The 22,708-nt window shown below is 43.4% G+C and overlaps 1 protein-coding gene across 2 annotated transcripts in view; it reads left to right on the top strand.

The window, feature by feature from the left end:
* Positions 1-22,708, top strand: part of LOC124615360 (unconventional myosin-Ie-like) — a 384,348-nt gene that overhangs the window by 347,866 nt on the left and 13,774 nt on the right. For both annotated transcript variants that reach the window (XM_047143176.1, XM_047143175.1), the window contains one exon: positions 14,914-15,071. In XM_047143176.1, coding sequence (XP_046999132.1) covers positions 14,914-15,071 — 158 coding nt within the window. The remainder of the gene's footprint in view (positions 1-14,913; positions 15,072-22,708) is intronic.

Here is a 22,708-nt window from a genome sequence, read left to right as displayed (position 1 = left end):
ATTCAACATCACTTATATATATTCTCTTTCCGCTTGGGGAGCAGTAACTATGCAATTCATATTAAATTGTTGACTACCGAACACATCCTTAAACTGCTACAACAATTTCACTTGTGTTCATAAAGAGAACGTAAGCAGTTATGTTGAAATATACAAACTACATAACTTTGTTTCATTCAGTTTGGTGGCTCAGAGGTTGTGTTGTGGACTGCAGTGCAGAAGATCGCATGAACCCATGTCAATTCCATAATTTTTTCCCATATGTTACTACTTTCTCTACATTACATTAAAGATAATTATAGCAGCATTACCATGCCATTTCATACAATTGAAAGCGTTCTGAATCACTGGTGGGAAAAAATTCTGTGTGCAATAACCATATTTGATGTGAATTACATTGTTTCATTCCATTTACCACACAAACAACTGTGCATTCAGATGTGTCCACAGGGGTTGATGATGATGAGATCCAACGAGCTCTTCACATGTCCATGAAAGGGAGAACCCACTCTTGGAATTAAATAACATATCATTTAAGCTGATGTTTCATTTCGAGAAAAGTACTATAGAGCAGTGGGAACTAAGGCTCGGAGACTATCTGATGAAACCAGTCGAAAGTAACAAACCACTGACTGCAATGTGTATGTTGCTGTTAACCTTAATATTTTACGCCACAGGAACCTTTCAAATAGTGTTTGGTGATCTGTTTAAAGCAGACATAGCTTATTCTCTCCATGCCTCTACCTTGTTGGCCACAGTGTCTTTTTCTTTTTTTCTGCACTCAGTTATATCGTTATACTGGCCCAACAGTTTCCAGCAGCAAATCTTTCTTGTATTGAGAAAAGTTTGATAATTATCCCTTTTCCTGTTTACTTGTTCCCACAGTTATACCACAACTCCTTTGATGATAAATACTGCGTATTTACGATAAATACCTGCGGTCTAAGTGCAATAATTGTGTCAATAGCCAGTTTTAGCAGTGTTGCCAAGCATGATATGTGCTACCTAAAATCAAATCTGAACCTGGTTTGGTGATCCAAGTGTAGCGTTATACAATAATTCACTTTCTGATCTAATGTCAGATTTCATCTCCAGTCGGGTATGTTTGCGCAGTTGGCCTTAAATGTTCTAATGCTTTTAATACTGTTTTGGAATCTTTTTTGAATACCTACTTGATTAATTTGATTCACTAATTCTCCATCTGGCGATATTCATGCCCCGAATGAATGTGTTTGTGTTGAAATTTTGCACTGCTTAGTGTGAGACCATTTGTCATTGCAAAGTATATAAATTGTACTCAATTATTTGAACTTCCCTTGTGTAACATGGAATTGCCAATGGTTGGTTTGTGAATTTCCTCCTTTCCTACTTTGGAGTTAAAATCTCCTAACATTACTTTTAATGAGTTGTATGTGTGTTCCATTAGAATGTACAATTTTTCTTTCATATCGTCATTCTTATCTCCTGTGTGCGCTTGTGCATTTAAAGATGTAATTTATAGCCACTGAGTCTGGATTGTGGTGTATGATATTGGATTATTGACTGTTTGAATTTCTTTATTAAGTCATTTATTGATTTGTGAATGTAGAATATTGTCCCAAATTCATAGTACTGATTGGAATATCTCTGCATTATTGTCCCATCTCATATTTTCAGTGACCCCATTCCTTGCCACCTTACTTCTAATTTGAGGAACATGATACAGTTGATGTACAAGTCACCACCCCATCAGTAAATGAAAAACAGCAACCAATAAAGAAATTACAGAACAACATTGAATATGATGAAGACCAGATATACATGGAGAGGACCACAACTGGAATTAGAACTACATTCCTTAATAGATGCACTTTGGAAGACAAACTATATCTGCAGACCAGAAAACCACAGTTATATACTCTGTATTTAAGAAGAATGATCCTCTTATGTGCAATAATTTTGGATCTCACGTACAAAATCCTAGCAACAGATTGATCCCAATAACTGAAGTACTAATTGGTGACTACCAATGTGATTTCCACTCTCGGACAAATATATGAGAAGTTGTGGGAATGTAATGTAGATGTCCACACATTATTTCTACACATTCCTAAATATAATGAAGGAATTTGAAATACAATCGAAGATAATCAGATTAGTTAAAATGTGTATAGACAGAATTTTGTTGTACAAGGACACCTGTAGTAGAAACTGAAAATTTTAAGGTGTTCACTCTACTGAGACAAGGAGGTGCCATTTCAATGTATTTTATTAAACAGAGTATGTAGTAAAGCTAAACCACAAAGGATCCAAATGCAGGAGGTAAACATTACTAGACTTGCTTTGCAGATGATGTAGCATTAATAAGTAGTTCCAAAACAGAATTAATCTGAATGATACAAAATTATTACAAAATGGCTGAGGAAACGGGATTCTGCATTGTTAGAGAAAAGACAGAATATCTAATCATAAGTAAGAAAATCCAAGGTGATGCACCTTTGGCTGTAGATGGATTCACTTTCATGACAGATGAACACTTCAGGTACTTAGGGAGTCATTTTAGCAACAGCAGTGGAACAGATATAAAATAGATGCCCGTCTAGCAACAGTGACCAAGTCACTTTCTAGTTTTATCAAAATCTTAAGGAAAAGATCACTTAGTACTAACTTCAGAATCCACTTGTATCAATCGACTATTACACCAGCAACATTATACGGGTGTGAAGCATTGATATTTATAAATAAAGAGGAAAAATAACTGCTAATATCTGAAAGAAAAATACTAAAAAAAATTTTTGGACCAGTATATGATGAAAATAACGTGGAATGGGCGATAAGAAAAATGAAGAATTAAGAGAACTGAATAAATGCCATAATATCATCAACAATATAAAGAAGAGGAGGTTGACCTGGACACGCCATTTAGCAAGAATCACGGAAAATAGACTGCCCATAATAGCATTTGACAGGACGATGGATGGAACTGAAAGATGAGGAAGATCCAGAATTAAGTGGTAAGATAACATCCAGAAGGACACAGCTAGGATGAACAACAGCATCAAATGGACAAATACACTCGACAGAAAGAAATGTGAGAGGACCGTAGAGCAGTTGTGGCCCTTGCCACACGCAAAGTAAAGTGAAGGATATATATATACATACAATTTTTTGTCAGAATTAGAAATAATACATGTGTTATCCACATAATTAATATTTCTCATTATAGTATAGGTAAAAGTCAGTGTACCATACTGTATAAACCGTGAAATAAAACTAAGCGTACTTATTTCATTGAGAGTCTGTCTCTAATCATCGCCTTCATCACAACCTGTAGACCAGCTTCCTCTGGATTCCGTAACTTGTAGTAAAAATTGTAATCAGTGGTGAAATTTGGGAAAGAAATTAAATTTTGGGGAGAGGAAATAAAAACTTTGACGTTTGCCAATGACAATGTAATTCTGTCAGAGGTGACATAAAACTAGTAAGATGAGTTGAACAGAATGGGTAGTGTCTTGAAAAGATTATGTAAGCTGAGCATCAACAAAAGTAGAACAATGGTAAATTGACCAGATGATGTGGAATGAAGTAAGTTAGAAAATAAGATACTAAACGTAGTAGATGAGTTTTGCAATTTGGCCACCAGAATAACTGATAATGGCCAAAGTAAGAAGTATATAAAATGCAGACTGGTGATAGCAAGAAAAGCACTTCTGTAAAAGAGAAATTTGTTAACATCAAATATAAATTTAAATGTTAAATCAAACAATGGAAACTTCAGTTGGTATATCAACAATGTACAGAAAAGGGTAGATTGCTACTCGCCATAAAGATTACACATTGAGTTGCAGACAGGCACAATGGGAAGACTGTTACATATTTAGCTTTTGGCCTAAGCCTTCTTCAAAAAGGACACACACACACACACACACACACACACACACACACACACACACACACACACACACACACAATGTTCATTCACATAAGCAAGCACACCTCATGTATGCGTGACTGCCAACTCTGGTAGCTCGGACTCGAATGCAGTCTTTCCTAATGGGTGTTTGTTGGGAGTGTAGTCTTGTACAGAAGCAAAGTGTAGATGATAAGCAGTTTGGACAAGAAGAGAAAAGAAGCTTTTGAAATGTTGTGCTGTAGAAGAATGCTAGATTGAATAACTGGTGAAAAGGTACTGCATCATATTGCAGAAAATGAAATTGATGGCACAACTCAACTAAAAGGAATCTGTTGATAGGACATTTCTTTGAGAAATCAAAGATTCATCAGTTTGGTAATGGAGGGAAGTGTGGGGTTTAAAGTTGTTGATGGAGGGCTAGGCATGAATCAGTAAGCAAGTTCAAGTGGATGTACGTTGAAATAGTTACCTGGAGATGAAGACGTTTGAAGAGGACAAGACTAGTAAGGAGAACAACACCAGAGCGGTGTTTGGACTGACGACCACTACAATAATACATGCAGTAGTACGGCTGCTGTCATATTCCGACCTGCTCAATGAGACAGGTGTTCTACTATGTCCATTCTTCAATTTTTGTGAAAACAATATTCATCATCCTATTCCAAGCCACAAAAACCACAATACAGGAAAGATGATAACAAGTCAGTGACCTCTCATAGGCTATGCTTATAAGAAAGAGAGAGAGGTAGTCAATAAACACTAGTGTAACTGCTGCAGACGGTTCAGAAAATTAACCATAATTGACAAACATCAAAGGGTAATTGAGGCTACTTTAAAGCTTGTAGTTAACGACAGTCTCTTAGGCAGACCCACAGACATATATATGTGAACTGTAGGTTGTATTAGATTACTGCAGATATAAGCTCCTTTTTAATAAGTGTGTTTTCTGTTTCCATTGGAATACATGTTACTCATATACCTCAATAAATTATCATCATTCATTAATATGGGAGGAAAGGGTGTGTGAATCATACAGCATGAATGTTGTATTGCTTTGAAGAGAACTATTTGCAGTTTTATAAAAATGCATGTATGTTGTGTTATTGTGCATGACAGTCATAAGTAGTGATCAAGGATTTTGGGAAGGAAATATACTGACGGAAAAAATTGCAACACCAGTAGATAATTTTTGTAGGATATTGAAATTTCAGGAGTACACTTGTCTAGGGAACTTTCGTAAATGATTAACATTGCAGCATCATAGGTTAATGTAAGTGTGAGATAAGCCATTGCAGATGTGATATGCTGGTGCGTTAATAGCCGGTGTAACTGTCAGAATGTTGAAAGCAAGCATGCAAACCTGCATGCATTGTGACTGTACAGGTGCCAGATGTCAGTTTGTGGGATGGAGTTCTATGCCTGTTGCACATGGTCAGTCAGTGCGGCTTGTGGGTGATGCTGGAGCTATCATCCAATGACAATGTGCTCTAATGAAGACAGATCTGGTAATTGAGCAGGCCAAGGTAACATGTAAACAGTCTGTAGAGCATGTTGGGTTACAGCTATGGTATGTGGGCAAGCATTACTCAGTTAGAAAACACCCTCAGCAATTCTGTACATGAATGGCAACATGACAGGTTGAATCGCCACACAGACGTACAGTTTTGCTGTCGGGGCATATGGGATAATAATGAGAGTGCTCCAGCCATCATATGAAATTGCAGCCCAGACCAGGTGTAGATCCAGTGTATCTAGCACATAGACAGATTGGATGCAGGTCCTCAACTGGCCTCCTCTTAACCAACACATGTGGCCATCATTGTCACTTGTAGAGAGTGAGCTTTCATCAGGAAACACAACAGACCTCCACCCTGACCTCCATTGAGCTCTCATTTGGAACCACTGAAGTTGCAAATGATGGTGGTTTGGGGTCAGTGGAATGCACACTATGGGGCACCTGGCTCAAAGCTGTCCTTGAAGTAACCAATTTGTAACAGTTTGTTGCGTCACTGTGATGCCAACTGCTGGTTAAATTGCTACTGCAGATGCAGTATGATGAGGCACAGCCATATGCCAAAAACGACAGCCGACCCTCTCAGTAGTGCCATGTGGCCAGGGCCTTGTGGCCAGTGCCATGTGGCCACTTGGAGCCCAGTCTTCATGTGAACATACATTCTTGTGACCATTGCTGCTGGTAGTTGTGTACAGTAGCTACATTCTTTGCCAAATGTTTCTGCATTATTGCAGAAAAAACATACAGATTCTAATAGCCCTGTTACATGACCTCATTCAAACTCAGAGAAGTGTTGATAGTGGCATCTTTGTCACCTTAAAGGCGTTCTTGACTAACATCAGGTCACCACGTCCAGTCTCAAAAGATAATTAATGCTCATGATTGTTACAGTATGTATTTAAAGCGAACCTGATGTGCATTCTCACACCACTCTTATGCATCTGGTGTGAAATCTGAATAAGAATTGTCTTTGAGATGTAGAAACATGACTTCCAACTTTTGTTTATGTCTCCCATTTCCTTCTTGGTGTCGTGATTTTTTTTTTCCACCCATGTATATGTTACTGTAGAGTTCAATATAATGGAAGGAAACATTCCACGTGGGAAAAATTATATATAAAAACAAAGATGAGGTGACTTACTGAACAAAAGCGCTGGCAGGTCGATAGACACACAAACAAACACAAACATACACACAAAATTCAAGCTTTCGCAACAAACTGTTGCCTTATCAGGAAAGAGGGAAGGAGAGGGGAAGACGAAAGGAAGTGGGTTTTAAGGGAGAGGGTAAGGAGTCATTCCAATCCTGGGAGCGGAAATACTTACCTTAGGGGGAAAAAAGGACAGGTATACACTCGCACACACGCACATATCCATCCACACATACAGACACAAGCAGACATATTTAAAGATGTCTGCTTGTGTCTGTATGTGTGGATGGATATGTGCGTGTGTGCGAGTGTATACCTGTCCTTTTTTCCCCCTAAGGTAAGTCTTTCCGCTCCCGGGATTGGAATGACTCCTTACCCTCTCCCTTAAAACCCACTTCCTTTCGTCTTCCCCTCTCCTTCCCTCTTTCCTGATGAGGCAACAGTTTGTTGCGAAAGCTTGAATTTTGTGTGTATGTTTGTGTTTGTTTGTGTGTCTATCGACCTGCCAGCGCTTTTGTTCGGTAAGTCACCTCATCTTTGTTTTTACTGTAGAGTTCATAAGAAATTAGTAAGCGCTTCCAAAGAAAACACACTACTTATACAGTAATACACTGGACTTCACGCAGTAGATGAGACCGAGCGATAACTGGCAGTTTCTGATGGTGTGAATCCATCAGTTCTTGATCATCACCATCCTCCTCTATATTTAATTGTCTGGCAAGATCAACAACTTCTTCATTCATATTATCAATTTGATCAGTATCTGTTGCAAATTCCTTCTAGGTTTCAGCAGTGGAAAAAAGACAGTTTTTTCCAGATTCCATTTAAAATTTTTTTTGTAAAATTTGTTTCCAAGATTGTCCAATAATTCTCATGACATCTAAAACAGTGAATTTCTTCCAGATGTTTTTAACGGAGAGCTTTTTTTCTCATAGCTTCATGAAGATGTGCAGTTGGCTTTAAAGGTTCTAATAACTCCCTGGTCCATCAGTTGAAGCAATCTAGATGTATTCAGTGATAAAATACAACTTTCACATGAGTCAAAATTAATTAAAGTAACAGGAGGATGACCTGTTGCATTGCCGATCAATAGCATGACTTGAAACAGGATTTGTTGTAATTTGTAATTCAGTTTCAGATATGAAGTTATGACCAAGCTAGTCCTCAAAGAGAAAAGCTGTCATCCAAGCTCCAGCATTCAACTTCCAAATCACAGCAACCCAGCTTTAGATGTATGCTTTAAAGTTCTTGGATTTTTTGAGTGATAAACTAAAGGAGGTTTCAGTTTACCATCAGCAGCTGTTCGCAGCATCCATCACTGTCAATCAATCTTCGGTAGCTTTGAAACGTGGGAAAGTTTTTCCAGATGTGGTGCAGGATGAAATGGGAACCAGTGTGTTGGTCATTGTCTCCTGTAGATGAATGATTCAGGTACTTGTTCCCAGCTCGTGAATGGTATCCTGTTAAGAAGAATGTGCGTATCGTGTACACTTACCTTGTCAATCCTGATGTACTTTGGATCACTGTTGTGTAGTCTAGAATCACCACTGCTCTTGTAACACTTTCAATGTCTTGTGATATCCATACCATATCAAGAAGCTGCTGTCAAAGTGTTTCTATGAACATATCCCAACATATTTATCATAATAGACGAATTAAAGTTTCATGGTAGTTGACATCTGTCACTTGCTGCTACAGTGTTGCCACATCAGTAGCCAGCTACTATTCAGTTTTAGGTGACAAACAAACATGGAGGATCATTTCACAAATGCTGTTAAAGTGTAATTGCGGAGCATTGTTGGAAGTGGCAGCAGTGAGGTATATCAGAAGTGTGAGATACTTTGTTGACCACTGATTTTAAGTGATCGATGACCAAACTGCGGCAGATGGTGCATTTTGTAGCCCTCCATTACTCATGTTGTAAGCTAACCAGAACCTCATGATGTGCGATGTATCCAACAAAACTGTGGCCAACAAACAGCAGCAGAACTAAAATCATGATCGCTTTGCTGGCGATTAAAGCTAACCTTTAAGAGCATACTCAAGACAGAAAAAATTCAGTTTCAGCACTGATAGCTAACTGTAATTTCTTGCTTTCGTGGTTGCCTGAAACTATCCTTACACTGGCTACATGAGCTGCCATGTTAACAATCAATGAGCAATCCTCTTTGGCTGCTCTTGGATGTGGATTATAGGGGACACAAGCAGTTTCTGAATGAAAAAAGAGTGACAGGAAGAAAAATAAGAGCAAATAAAGAAGTCAATATGATGATGAAAATGACATGGAAAAGTATTAGAAATTAAAAAAAGTTTAAACCAATTAATTGAATGAAAATGAAAACAATTATCAAACTCTTTTGATTACATTTAGAAAAGAAAAAAAAATCACTACATTTGATGAGTTTTGAACCTATGACATTCCACACATCAATCTTATAGATTGACCATTGCATTAGGCCACAGTTCTGGGCTACGTAATAATAACTTTGGTGATCCAGTCACAATGATGAATTGGCTTCATGCAATGTTATGCGAAGCTTATCTGATGTAAGCCAGCCTCTTTGGTTATGATAGCTGTATATGTGACACTGAATTGCAGAAGTATCCAGTAGAGTTTGGTTAGTGCTATGTATGAACATGTGTATTTCATTAACATTGTTGTGTGCACATGGAGGTGTGCGTGTGTGTGTGCGCTTGTGTGCGTGTGGTTATCACATGTGATTAAATATGAAATAAAAGTGGCAGACTCATGATTCAGGATGCGAATAAAGAACTGGAAGTGAACTGACCAATTGTTGTGGCAGTTTGGCAATGACAGATGGTTCGGATGTGATGGTGAGTGTAGTATCACTGTTCACGTTTACGTTGCACTTCACTTAGCGTAGACCGGGACTGTGCCCTAGGCATGCCCAATGTTAACTGACTGGGCACGGCCCGTGCTGCCTGAGTTGTTGTTGTTACGCTGGCAGAGGTCGCGTCCGAATTCTTGCGTGCCCTCTGGTGGACGGGACTCTACTTGCGGCAACTACCGTCCGTGATGCGCTGTGCCGATGTGCGCCTCCCGCGATCTTTCTGGTAGCTACTGCACTCCTCCTCCTTCGGGGGGTGAAGCCACTGTGATCCACTGCGTCAGAAGGTGGAGCGTCGGGCAGGAGCGATGACCTCCACATCCATTGGAAGGCCGGAGTTGAGGGGATCTGCCAACCCTCGAGCCGGAACCTTCGAATACGGCTGGAAGTGACCCGCACGAAGAGGCCCCCGTCATCCCATCACCGGAGCCCGGGACAGAACGGGCGACAAGCTGTTGAACTCCGGATCCTGTTCCACCTTGGGAGGGGCAAGACCCAGTGGCGGGGACAATGGGGAAGGGACGACCACAGGTGAACCAGCCTCCTGAGAAACCGGGCCTGCGAGGGGGGCCGGCTCTCGCTGGGGCATCTCGAATGATGGCGATGCCGGTGCTGGAGCTACTGGAGGCTGCCAAGGCTGAGAGTCACAGCGGGGAGAGGCGGTAACGTCCCCTGAAAAACCAACATGGGTGCCGGCAATGGGGAAGCCAGTGTCCGAGAGGTTGGAGGGTGTGTGCCCAAACGTGGACGTAGCTGATTTTGGTGACGACGTACCACCCGGTCCCCTGCCTGCAAGGTATAGAGCCGGCGGCCATTTCGGCGCAGGACTGCTGCCGGTATCCACCGTGGATTGCGACCAAACCCACGTGCCCAGACCGACATACCCAGTGGAAAGCCAGGTACTCCGTTTTGCGAAGACTGGCGAGGACCAGGCCGGAGGAGGTTCAGCAGAGTCCTAGGTTGGCGCCCATGGAGGAGCTCTGCGGGGCTGCGTTCTCCCATTGGTGTAGTCCGGTATGCCGTCAGGAAAAACGTCAATGCCTCCTCCGCAGGAAATTCGTGCACATACTTATTCATCTGCGTCTTAAATGTGCGCACCATGCGCTAGGCTTCCCCATTCGATTGTGGATGGAAGGGGGGAGAGCAAACGTGCCGAATACCGAAGCGTCTACAAAAATCCTGGAAGGTCTGCGAAGTAAACTGCGGTCCATTGTCCGAGACCAGGGTGATTGACAGACCTTCCACAGAAAAGATTATTCCTAGTGCCTGGATTGCAACTTCTGAAGTGCTTGAGGAGCAGCAAACCACATATGGGAATCGGGAATAAGCATCAATGACAATGAGCCAAAAGCCATTGAGAAACGGGCCTGCAAAATCGGTGTGAACACATTCCCATGCTTGGGTTGCCGGTGGCCATGAAGAGAACGCTGCCCTGGGAGATGCCTGTTGGCTCGCACACTGGGAACAGGCGGCCACCAAGTGCTCAATTTCTCTGTCAATACCGGGCCAGTACACATGTCTGCGAGCCAAGGTTTTAGTACGGGAAACACCCCAGTGCCCCGCATGTAATAACGTGAGGACCTCCCTTCGTAAACTTGCAGGAACCACCACGCGAGGAGCTGTATCCTCAGTAGGAGGAGTTCCAAGACCGAGAGGCGGTCTCGTAGAATAAAATAATTACGAAGAGGGTCCGAGGCCCGGCCTGGAGGGCGGGATGACCACCCCTGTTGAATGAGGCGAACTACTTGCCGGAGAATAGGGTCAGCTGCCGTTTCCCTGGCGACTCGAGAACTAGTGATCGGGAAGCCATCAACCGCTTGGCGGGATGCCACATCCAAATGAAAACACATAATCTCCTCTCGATCAAACGTAGGATCCGGGCCCACCGGAAGACAGGAAAGAGCGTCGGCATTGGCATGCTGTCCGGTAGGGCGAAAATGAATGTCATAATGGTACTTAGAGAGGAACAAGGCCCAGTGCTGTAGTCTGTGGGTCGCCCTATCTGGGATCTGAGAGGCGGGGCCAAATAACGATATTAACGGCTTATGGTCAGTGATTAACTGAAACTTCGTGCCATACGGGTAACTTGGTAACAGCGTAGACAATGGCCAAAGCCTCTTTTTCCACCTGGGAGTAATGGGCCTGTGCGGGACTAAGAGGGTTTAGGTGCAAACGCCAGTGATTGCTCGAAACCATCTGCGTTGCGATGGGCCAGGACCGCCCCCACGCCATACTGCGAAGCATCTGTAGCCAGGACCAACGGCTTATGGGGCACTGACGTGAGGAGGCCCTTCAACGAGGTGAACGCTCGCTCGCATGCAGGCAACCAATCAAGAGGAACACCCTTGCGCAGAAGGCAGTACAAGGGGCGGGCTATGGTGGAAGCCCTAGGAATGAACCGGTGGTAATAGGCTATCTTGCCTAAAAAAGCTTGTAACTCTTTCAGTGAAGTGGGTCGAGGAAGGTCTACGATACCTTGGACCAAACTTCCTAGTGGCTGGACGCCGTGCCGAGAGATGGTGTAGCCCACATACTCAATGGACGGTTGGAAGAAGTTTGACTTATGCAGGTTGCAACGCAAGCCCACAGACCTGAATTTGAGAAAGAGGGTGCGAAGGTTGTGCAAGTGTTCCTTCGTGCTGCGGCCTGTGACAATTATGTCATCCAGGTAATTAATACAATGAGGGATTGTCGACGTGACGTGCTCAAGATAATGCTGTAATATCGCCGGGGCACTGGGTATTCCGAAGGCCAACTGCTGGTATTGGTAAAGGCCAAAGGGGTGTTGACGACCGCCAGCCGTTTGGAGTCCTCATCAAGTGGTATCTGATGATAAGCCTCCGAACGATCGATTTTCGAAAAATATTGGCCTCCCGTCACGGCGGAGAACAATTCATCAGCACGAGGCAAAGGATAGGTGTCCACCACCAATTGGGAATTAATGGTGGCCTTGAAATCACCACAAAGACGTAATTTTCCCGAGGGCTTCCTTACAATAACGAGGGGCGAAGCCCACTCACTAGAAGAAATGGAAAGAACGACCCCTAGGGCTGTCAGCCGGTCTAGCTCTTCCTTTACCTGAGGGCAGAGAGCCAAGGGGATCTGCCTCGCGCGTAGAAAATGCGGGCGAGCCGACGCCTTTAATGTTAAGTGAGCTTCAAAATCTGAAACACGCCCCAGGCCCTCCTCAAAGATATCTGGAAAGTCTGAGATCAAAGATTCCAATGACTGATAGGGAACGTCTTCGGAGACCGACTGTATGGTGTCAGCGATTGAAAAACCGAAAGCTTGAAAGGCATCCAGGCCAAAAAGGTTAGCGGAGCTCGCATCACTGACAACAATAAAAGTAATAGGCTGAGTGACTGATTTGTAAGTCACGTCGGTAGTGAATTGACCCAGTAGGGGAATTAACTGTTTACCATAACTGCGTAGACGCCGGTAAACTGGCGCCAACGGGGGCGATCCAAGGTCGGAATAAGTTTGTGCATTCAACAACGAAACTGCTGCGCCCGTATCTACTTGCAGTTGTAATCGGCGCGACAGAACCGACACCTCGATAAAGAGCTTGCGTGCCGATGCGTCTGGAGCCTGGCGCGATGAAACTACCTGAATGTCAACGTCCATGTCCTCTGTACTTGCTTCCTTCGATTCTTTTGAGGCTGAGCAGCAAACTTTAGCAATGTGACCTTTTTTATTACATTTGCGACAAACGGCCCAACGCTGGGGGCACTCTGACCGATCATGATGTATATAGCCCGACGCACAGGACGGCAACGGGGGCCGGCGGCCGGAATTCTGTTTACACGCCGTGCGGGAGCGGCCGTAACGGCCGGATTGTACCGCTCGCACGTCGTCCACCCCGGACACAGTGGATGCGGACGCACCGCCTTGAACCGCCGCGACGTGCACCACGCTTCCAGCTGTTGACCCCCGTGAGAGACTTCATACGATTGAGCAATGGACAGGACTTCCTCAAGGGAAGGGTCTTCTAACTGCAGGGCCCGTTGCCGGACCTCCCTATCAGGGGCCAAACGAACAATGACATCGCGTACCATAACATGGGCATACGACTCTCGCGACTGCTCCGTGACAAAATGACACTTGTGACTAAGACCGTGCAGGATAGCGGTCCACGCCTGGTAAGACTGATGGGGCTGTTTCTTGCATTGATAGAACTCGACCCTAGCCGCCACAACATGCGTGCGGCGGCGATAATATGAAGACAGCAATGAACACAATGCGTCAAAAGACAAGGACGAGGGTTCCTGCAATGGCGCTAGCTGCCGCGAAACTTGATACAGCGAGGGAGATATCCAAGACAAGAAGAGAGCACGACATACCTCCGCATCGGCAACATGAAATGCCTGGAAATGCTGCCAAAGGCGATGTTCATATGCGTCCCAACCCTTTGCCGTCTCGTCATACGGGGGAAAGGGAGGAGGGAACGGCGCTGGAGCAGACTGCATGGAGAACAACGCCGGAAGCACATGTTTCATGGTGGCCATGAGCTCCGTCTGCTGCTCAGCCAAAACCCGCACTAAATCCTCCATGCCGTGGAGAAGCTGTGAAACCGGAACAATGACGCAACACGCGAAAGAACGATCCCATCCTCGTCGCCAATTGTGTAGTAACATTGTTCACGTTTACGTCACACTTCACTTAGCGTAGACCGGGACTGTGCCCTAGGCATGCCCAATGTTAACTGACTGGGCACGGCCCGTGCTGCCTGAGTTGTTGTTGTTACGCCGGCAGAGGTCGCGTCCGAATTCTCGCGTGCCCTCTGGTGGACGGGACTCTACTTGCGGCAAATACCGTCCGTGACACGCCGTGCCGATGTGCGCCTCCCGCGATCTTTCTGGTGGCTACTGCAGTGAGTGCCCTGATTACAGGAAACCAGCTCCAATGCATGAACTGTCAACTGTTAAGTAATTTTAATTGGACTGTAGTGCAGTACTTTTTTGCTAAAGACTTGTTCCGTATCCATTGTTAATTTCTATTTAATTATATCGTGCCATATCTGCCTTGGCTAGAGGGCCCGAGCAATGACCCTAGCAGCCTTCCGAAAATGTTTCTGCATATCCCTCATTCCTTAATTTTTTTATCATAAGTCTCCAGAGCAGTCTTCATGGTTATTGGTGTGCAGTTAGCAGCAGCCTTTCATGATGCCAAGATCTGTTGTCACCCATCACTTTCTTTTTTAAATTTGTATGTTGTTTCCACTGACAGTTAACTTATTCTTCATTCATAAAATCTATTACTCTGGAAAAGAAGTCACTTTTCAGTGCAATCTGATTTTGAATAGTGTGTGTTGATTTATTTTTACTTACCTGTTTAGTTACATGTGTAATATATATTTAGTTGCAAAAGTGATATAACATTCAATGCAGAATTTATTAATAAATAACTTGTCACATGAAAGTTATGTAGTTAATGAGGATGATCTCAAAACAATGCAGATGTATTGTTTCAAGAAATCTGACACTGGAAAACTGTTCGTCATTTCTTGTAGCCAGAAGAGAGCATCAGTCAAGCCTGTCCCTGGTGGGGGGAAACCAAAACCACCAGCCAAACCCAAGAAGCAAGTAAAAGCAATGTATGATTATTCAGCGCAGGATTTAGATGAGTTGTCATTCCAGGAAGGTGACATCATTGAAGTAATTAAAGAATGTAAGTGATTTAGTTTTTACAAGGTTTGAACAGTTGTTATTTTTTGGTGTGTGTGTGTGTGTGTGTGTGTGTGTGTGTGTGTGTGTGTACACGCATGTGCGTATACAAGGGTGGAGTGCAGGATTACAAGCAAAATTTAAGCAGAATCCCTTGTCTCTATTTATAAGGTCACTTGGTAACCCCCCCCCCCCCCCTCCCGCCCGAGGTTCGAGTCCTCCCTCGGACATGGGTGTGTGTGTGTTGTCCATAGCATAAGTTAGTTTAAGTATTGTGTCGGCTTAGGGACCAGTGACCTCATAGGATGATGGAAACCAAGGCAATGTTCTGCAATAGCAAATTGGTAGGCTGTTGTAAGAGTGCGTGACACTTATACTCAACACATAGTTTTCCACATCCTTGATGATTTGAACTCTGTATGCCATGTCACAACAACATGATAAGTGGCAGTCTGCCACCTTAAATAAGGATTGCCCTTCACAGATTGTAAAGGTTCCCTCTTACATGGTAGCCAAAAAATATATTCCACACCATGTTTCCAGAGAATATGAGTAATCCTGTTGTAATACTTCCTGTGTAAGGCAAGAAGCTTTACAGGCCTGGGGAGAAGACCTCTCTGGTAGCAGTGGGTTGTTGTCCGAATTATGACCAATGTTTGGTCAAGGAAACATCATTATTAGTCATATGATTTTTGAGCAAACAATCTACAACTCTCATAGCAACACTTTGCAACCCCTCTCCCTCCTAACAGTAGTAAACACAGCGGGACTGATGCAACAGGTGGCTAGTGGCCAGCTTGAAACCAGCAGCTGGGCAGGAAAGCTGATGCATGGAAGTTCAAGGCAGCATGGGTACTGTCTCTGTATGGCTGCAGTTTATGGTGAAACATGCTGGTAGATACCCGTTTCCTGCCACGATTCTTGTAGCAGAAGTCAGCCCTCAGGAGCTGCTGGCTGCAAGGGCTGATAGTGTCTGGAGAGAGCCCAGACCTGGAAACACTTAAGTCTGTGGTGATGGACTTAGAACCAGTAATAGAACCATCATTGGTGGAGGCCAAGTCTTGTGGTAGCCTGCCCTTCATAGTTGATGCTATCAGACTGAGATGCCTTTGGCTGGAAATGATGGGTGTTTATGCGCGTTTGGTGTCTACTTGTATTGCCATAGCACCACTTCCAACCACATGCACCAGAAAAAGCCGTAGTTTGGATGTGGCTCCATCATTCTGCTGTATTGACAACACTTGAGTTGCTGGCCCTGCTTAGGCCTCCTATGTGGAAATCAGCTAGGGTTTTACTGTCTTTAACATAAGGGTGCTTAGGTCAGCTTTTTTTCTTGCCAGCTTCTGTGGCCCTTTAGTAACAACCACTACAGTGTCACTACCTTATTCATTTGTGACCGAAAATGGTTCACGAGTTTGAATTGATGAATAAATCGTCAGAAATGCTCCAGATACAACAACACAAACTTACTTAAACCAAATATCTCAGAGACACAATTATGTGTTTTTCATATGAGAAACAGAGAGCCTAGTTGCAAATTAAAGATCATGTGGTTAGGTGTCAGACTGTACCAGTGTGAGACCCCAAAATATCTAGGAGTTCTCTTCATTGATCTCTTACTTTCAAGAAGTAGTTCATGAACTGCAGGGCAAAACTTTCCACCAGAAACAATCTTCTATGGAAACTAGCCAGATTGCAGAGGGGTAGTCAGTCTCAAACTATGGGAACTTCTGCAGTGGCAATAAGCTGTTCTGTGGAAGAGTATGCATGTCCTGTTTGGTATAATTCAACAAATGTAAACAGATGGACATGGCTCTCAGTGACACCTAAAGAATCATAACAGGTCCCTTGAAATCCTGTCCATTCGAAAGGCTTTACCAACTCACAGGAACAGCACTACCCCAGATCAAATAAAAATTGTTGTAAATGAGGAAAGAATGACAGTGGAGAAGCAGAGAATCCACCTCCTGTATGGGTATTAGCTGCGGTTTCAATGCCTGAAGTCAAGGAGGGATTTCCTTAGAACATTAAAGGCACTTAGAACCACTCCTGAAAAAGCTAGATTGCGACTGAGGAAGGCTACGGCCTATCTTCCCCCTGGCTGGAAAACAGTTTCTGAAACCTTACGTCCTGACAGTATGAGCTAACAAGTAATGTTAACAAATTTCCCTTTCATGTTGGACAATCCCATGTAACCATTGGCAAATCTTTGACATGCTGTAAATCATTTACATCCCTTATTAAGTAACACACAAAAAAATCACTTAAGGACAATGTTGTTAATCCCATCGGTGCATTATAATGCAATTAAAGAATCTACTAACATCATAATCCGTGAGAAACACATTTTACCATCTGACATGGCCCTGCAGGCATTAGCAGGGACAGAAAACACCAGACTACACCCAGAGGACAATGCTTTGAATATTTGAAAGTTGTGGGGGGTACAGGCAAACACTATTTCTGTAATAAATGCCTTTTTTTCTTACCTTCGAAATTTTACAACATTATTAACTTTATTTTAAAATAGTAAGTGAACGTTAGTTATCATGAACAACAAGACCCTCAATAGAGTTTGTTAATGGAAGTTTCTGAAGTATTATTTCCACAGATCAATGAACAGTTCTCAGAATCAATTTACAATGCTTAAAACTCAAAATCCCTTTCCAAGCAAAGGAATGAAAATACAAATTGCATAATGCAAGGTTAAATAAAAGATTCTAACGCAACATGGCAACACCAAAATTTTCGTAGATATCACCTGTGATATCTAAAGGCAATAAAATTATGATCACAAAATTTTTAATTGAATCAACTTAAATGCAATAAAATCTGATTACTGTCAAAATACACTCAAACCCAGTAGCGATTACGATGTGCGCTGTATCACAAAATATTTTCCTTTCTTTTAAACACTTTACACCATAAACCTCCCTACATGTGATTTATACTACACCCAATGAATTAGGACAAATAATTAAGCATAGATGTTATAATTTACCAGGGATGTAATCTTTTTCTTTCAAATAAATAAAAAAAAAACACAAATCAACTCTTAATCTCAGTGATTACATCTCTTAAAGAAATATACAATACATGTCTTTTGATTTCCTTGTGATCACGCATTGTTGTGCACCGTGCTCTCCTTCAGGATCACATGCGGCATGGGAAAGATTTTGTACGATGCACAAAACATTAACAGGGTGCAACCAACTTACACAAATTGCATACTGGGATTATACGTCGATGTGGATACGACTCACAAATCTTAAAACGGGTGAGGGAGTAGATGCGGAACTGCTGAACACTTTGACTATACCGTACCGCACCAAATAGCAGTACGGTGGGGTAGACAAGAGACAAATCAACAACTGTTTGCAAGACAACCTCAGCAAGGCAGTAAGAAAATATTTGGGACTTTAAACTCTTGGGAGGGCCACACCAAACCACAGAATGACATCCCAAGCTAAATTATGAAAGTACTATCGGCGATTTCACCACAACAAGTAGAACTGTAAAATACCATTAGAAGTGAACTGCAATTAATGCAATTCATAAGCGTCTGACTGAATAGCTCTACAGTCAATCTTTCCCTTACTACAAACACTTAACAGTACCTCCAAAGTTCACTTGTGTACACTACCAGAGTGTCAATTACATGTTATAACTGTAGGTAACAGAGTTTAACACGCTGGTGCCAACTTAGGTTCCTTAATAATACAAGCAATTATTCGGTCCTTCACTTGGTTCCACGTTTGGTCTAAAACAGTCATTTAGTTTAAAGCAGCTAAATAGATGACAATGCTGATATCAATGCTGTCCTCCCAAGCAGCACTCTAACTGGAGACTGCAGTACCAAAGCAAAGCTTACACCACTCACAAGTCTGATATACGCGCCACCAACGTGTACCATTTTAGAATTCTTATGTTCAGTTCATACACCAAACTTGCCATAACTCTTCACCGGAATCCAAGAGCAGAACCAGGAAATCACTTTTCAGCCCTTGAATGACCACACAGTGATTGTCATCGGGACAACACCGGCTCTCCACACTAGTATCTTTGAGCCCACGGCGCTCTGCCCCAACCGACAGCTTCTGCAGGGCCCACCGACCAAGCGGATTTCCCCTCCAACACTGATGTTGCTCCTCACGCACAGTCTTGAGCTAACTCGCAGCAAGCCCCTTCTTCCTCCTTCTGTCCACCTCGCAGCACATGGCAAGCCAGCTTGCAGAAGATATGCAACGACCAGAGACTTCAATCCGATTTTGATATTGACATCATAGCGAGAACTGAGAAGGCGGGTGGTTTCAAAAAACAAAGAGATTATAATAGCAAGCCGTTCCAACTTAACCTCCCCCACTAAAACAGAAACTCACTGCGCAAAGGACTAACTCCGGCGAAACTGGCTAGCATGAACCTGCATCATCCGCCCGTGCTCTTAAATGCTTGACCAGTAAATTCACCAGACTGGCCACCTGTAGGTCCTCATAAGGCTCCAAAAAACGGGGTTCCAACTTACCGATATAGTCTGCGCCACCCTTCTGAGGTAGGCCCGTGTTGCAGATGAACACCCTATCCCCGGGTTTGCAATTAAATTCCTTCCTGCCCTTATTATACCACTGTGCCAGACTCTGATGGTCCCACTGAATATTACGCTGTACCCGCTTCCAACTCTACTGAATAACTCCAGCATCAGTGCGCTCTGGGAGCAGATCATTAATCGACCACAGATTGGACAGAGCGGAGTTCACCTGGTTCCTTAAGACCAAGGAAGATGGACATACCTTAACCAACTCATGCTGAGCTGTGTTAAATGTAAAGTTTAGCCAGCCCAGTGAATTATCCCACTTGGTGTGAGAACGGCTGTGAAACGCATTTAGGGCAGCTTTTAAATTCCTTTTTACACATGCCACAAACGAAGGCTGAGGATAGTAAGGAGTTGTGGTGATATTCCAAATGGCCTGTTCAAAACAGAATGTCCTGAACTGTTTGGAAACAAAGGCTGGAGCATTATCACTAACTAGGGTATTCGCTGGTCCAAATATTAAAATAATTCCCAATAAGTGACGAATGGTAGTCGTAGCTGTGACATTACTGGTTGGAATAAGCCATAAAAAACGTGAAAACACATCAACTGCCACCAGAACATACTGGTTACCCTGTTGAGTACGAGGCAGAGGTCCAGTATGATCAATGAACCACTTGTCCATAAGGTCACTTTCTCTAGTGGATTGGAGGAGCTCTCTGGGAGGTCCCGAGTCTGGTTTCGCTTGCTTGCAAATTTCACACTCGCCAACCATATGCAGGACATCTTTATATAAACTGGGTCAATAGAGCTGCCTCTTAATATTTGCAATGATCTTATTCGCACTTAATTGGCCACTGACAAGAGTATGGTGGGAGTAGTGAAGCACCGGCTCCACCAGTTCACTAGACAAATATATGCGAAAACCATCGGCACCCGGGCCGCAACAGCAGACCAACCCCTTACATAGGGCATATTCGGTTACCTGCCTGCCCGCAATTTACCTATCTTTAATTTTCCTAATACATTGCTCACCTTCCAATTCTGAGACCTTTGATAAAATAGCACCTACTCCAGCCTGACGATCTGGACCAGCCTTCTCAAGCTCACCCTCACTCTCAAACATATGACTTAAGGCATCTGCCAACTGGTTATCGGTTCCCCTTGTATGCTTTACATTAAAACGGAAGGCAGATATCGTAATAGCCCACCTGGTTATCTGACTAGTCGTATGCGAGTGGGCCAGCACTCAGCTAAGGGCCTGATTATCCATTTCAATCAAAAACTTGCGGTGTTCCAAATAAATTTTAAACTTTTACAGTGTGAAAAGCACTACCAAGGCCTCCCACTTATACACAGAGTACTTGGCCTCTATAGGGGACGATCTCCTGGTGGCGTAAGCTACCGGTTTCCGCTCTCCCTCTTGCTCTTGTAGCATCACTGCCACAATCCCACAAGTAGAGGCATCAGTCTGCACAGATCGAAATCTGGGATGGCCAACACAGGAGGGTTACTCAAGGCCAGCTTAATAGCCTTGAACGAAGTCTTACTGCTCTCATCCCAAATAAATTTTGTGCCCTTCTTACATAGTTTGTTCAAAGGAGCAGCCAACTGAGCAAACTTCAGCATGAACTTACGAAAGTAGTTTGCCATCCCCATGAATCGTGCCACTCCCTTCTTATTAACTGGTGGACGAAACCTTCACGAATCTTTAGTTCACTCTTGGTCAATGCGAGCACCTCCCCAGAGAACAGGTGCCCCAAGAAAGAAATCTGACTACGAGCCAAGGTGACCTTGGATGGCTTAACAGTAAGGCCAGCCCACCTCAGTCTATGCAATACCATCTCCAAAAATTCCAGGTGCTCGTGGAAAGTATGACTACAAACCACATTGTCATCCAGGTAGTTACAGACGCACTTAAATTTTAGGTCTCCAAGCACGCTGTCCAACAACCAGGACAAAACCGCTGCTCCGGTTCACACTCCAAATGGCACCTGATTGAATTCAAAAAGATTCCAATTGGTGCAGAAGGCAATTATGTGCTTGGAATCTTCAGCAAGTGGGATCTGGTAATACGCCTAATTGAGGTCCAAAATGATAAAGTACCTTGCCCTAGGAAACCACGTAAAACAATTGTGGATGTCTGGCAGGGAAACCAACTCCAAAATTACCTTTTTGTTGACCAGGCGGTAATCAACTACAGGCCAAGATTCTCCCTCATTAGGCTTAGGGACCAGGAACATGGGAGATGCATACAGAGAGGTCGAAGGTCATATGACCCCTTCCCTTAGCGTGCCCTCTATTAACCCATGCAAACTCTTCATCTTCGGGGCTGACAACGGATAAGGAGGTTGTTGAACTGGTATGTCATCCTTCAGCCTAATCATATACTCTATTTGGCTTGTCATTCCTAACTTGTTGGTCAGCACTTCTGGAAAATCGCTCTAAAACCTGCAAGAATGACTCCCTGTGCTGATTATCAAGATGACTCATATCATAGTTCTCTGTGCTATCATTCATGGAATAAATTGGAACTGACACCCGACATGAACAAAAAGCAATGCGCTCCTCAGGCCGGAATTGAAAAAATAGAACAAGTTCTTGGCCAGCCAACACTAACCCAGCCTTAGCCATAAAATCACAGCCCAGAAGTAAATCCACAGCCAATTTCCTGACCACCAAGAATTGAAATGGCCAAGTAAAATTTCCTATGCCCACACTAACCACACACTCCCCCACTATCTCCAACTTTTGTTTGTTGACTAAGCGACAAACTCAGGACGACTTACACAGGGGACCTAAGCGACATAATGTGCGAAATTCCAAAAACCACTGATAGTCCACTGCTGATAAGGCACTACCCGAATCCGGGAGAGCACAGACAGGTTTGTGATTCAGGTGGGCACACACAAAAGGCAGCTAGGTGCCCATAGCTTCCAGTATTCAGCAAAAACGCTTGGGAATCCTAACCTGCGTATTTGTACCCTCCCTCATGTTATTGTCCTTCTTCTGAGCATATGGGCAGTCACGCACAGGGTGACCTTCCTAGCAACAACAAAAACATACTTTTGGCTTGGAAATTATTGGTTGCACCACCTCACTCTGGAATAAAC

This window comes from Schistocerca americana, chromosome 5, assembly GCF_021461395.2.
Source record: "Schistocerca americana isolate TAMUIC-IGC-003095 chromosome 5, iqSchAmer2.1, whole genome shotgun sequence".
Lineage (NCBI taxonomy): Eukaryota > Metazoa > Arthropoda > Insecta > Orthoptera > Acrididae > Schistocerca > Schistocerca americana.
Note: the sequence above shows the minus strand (reverse complement) of the source record. Positions and strands in the feature narration are given on the sequence as shown.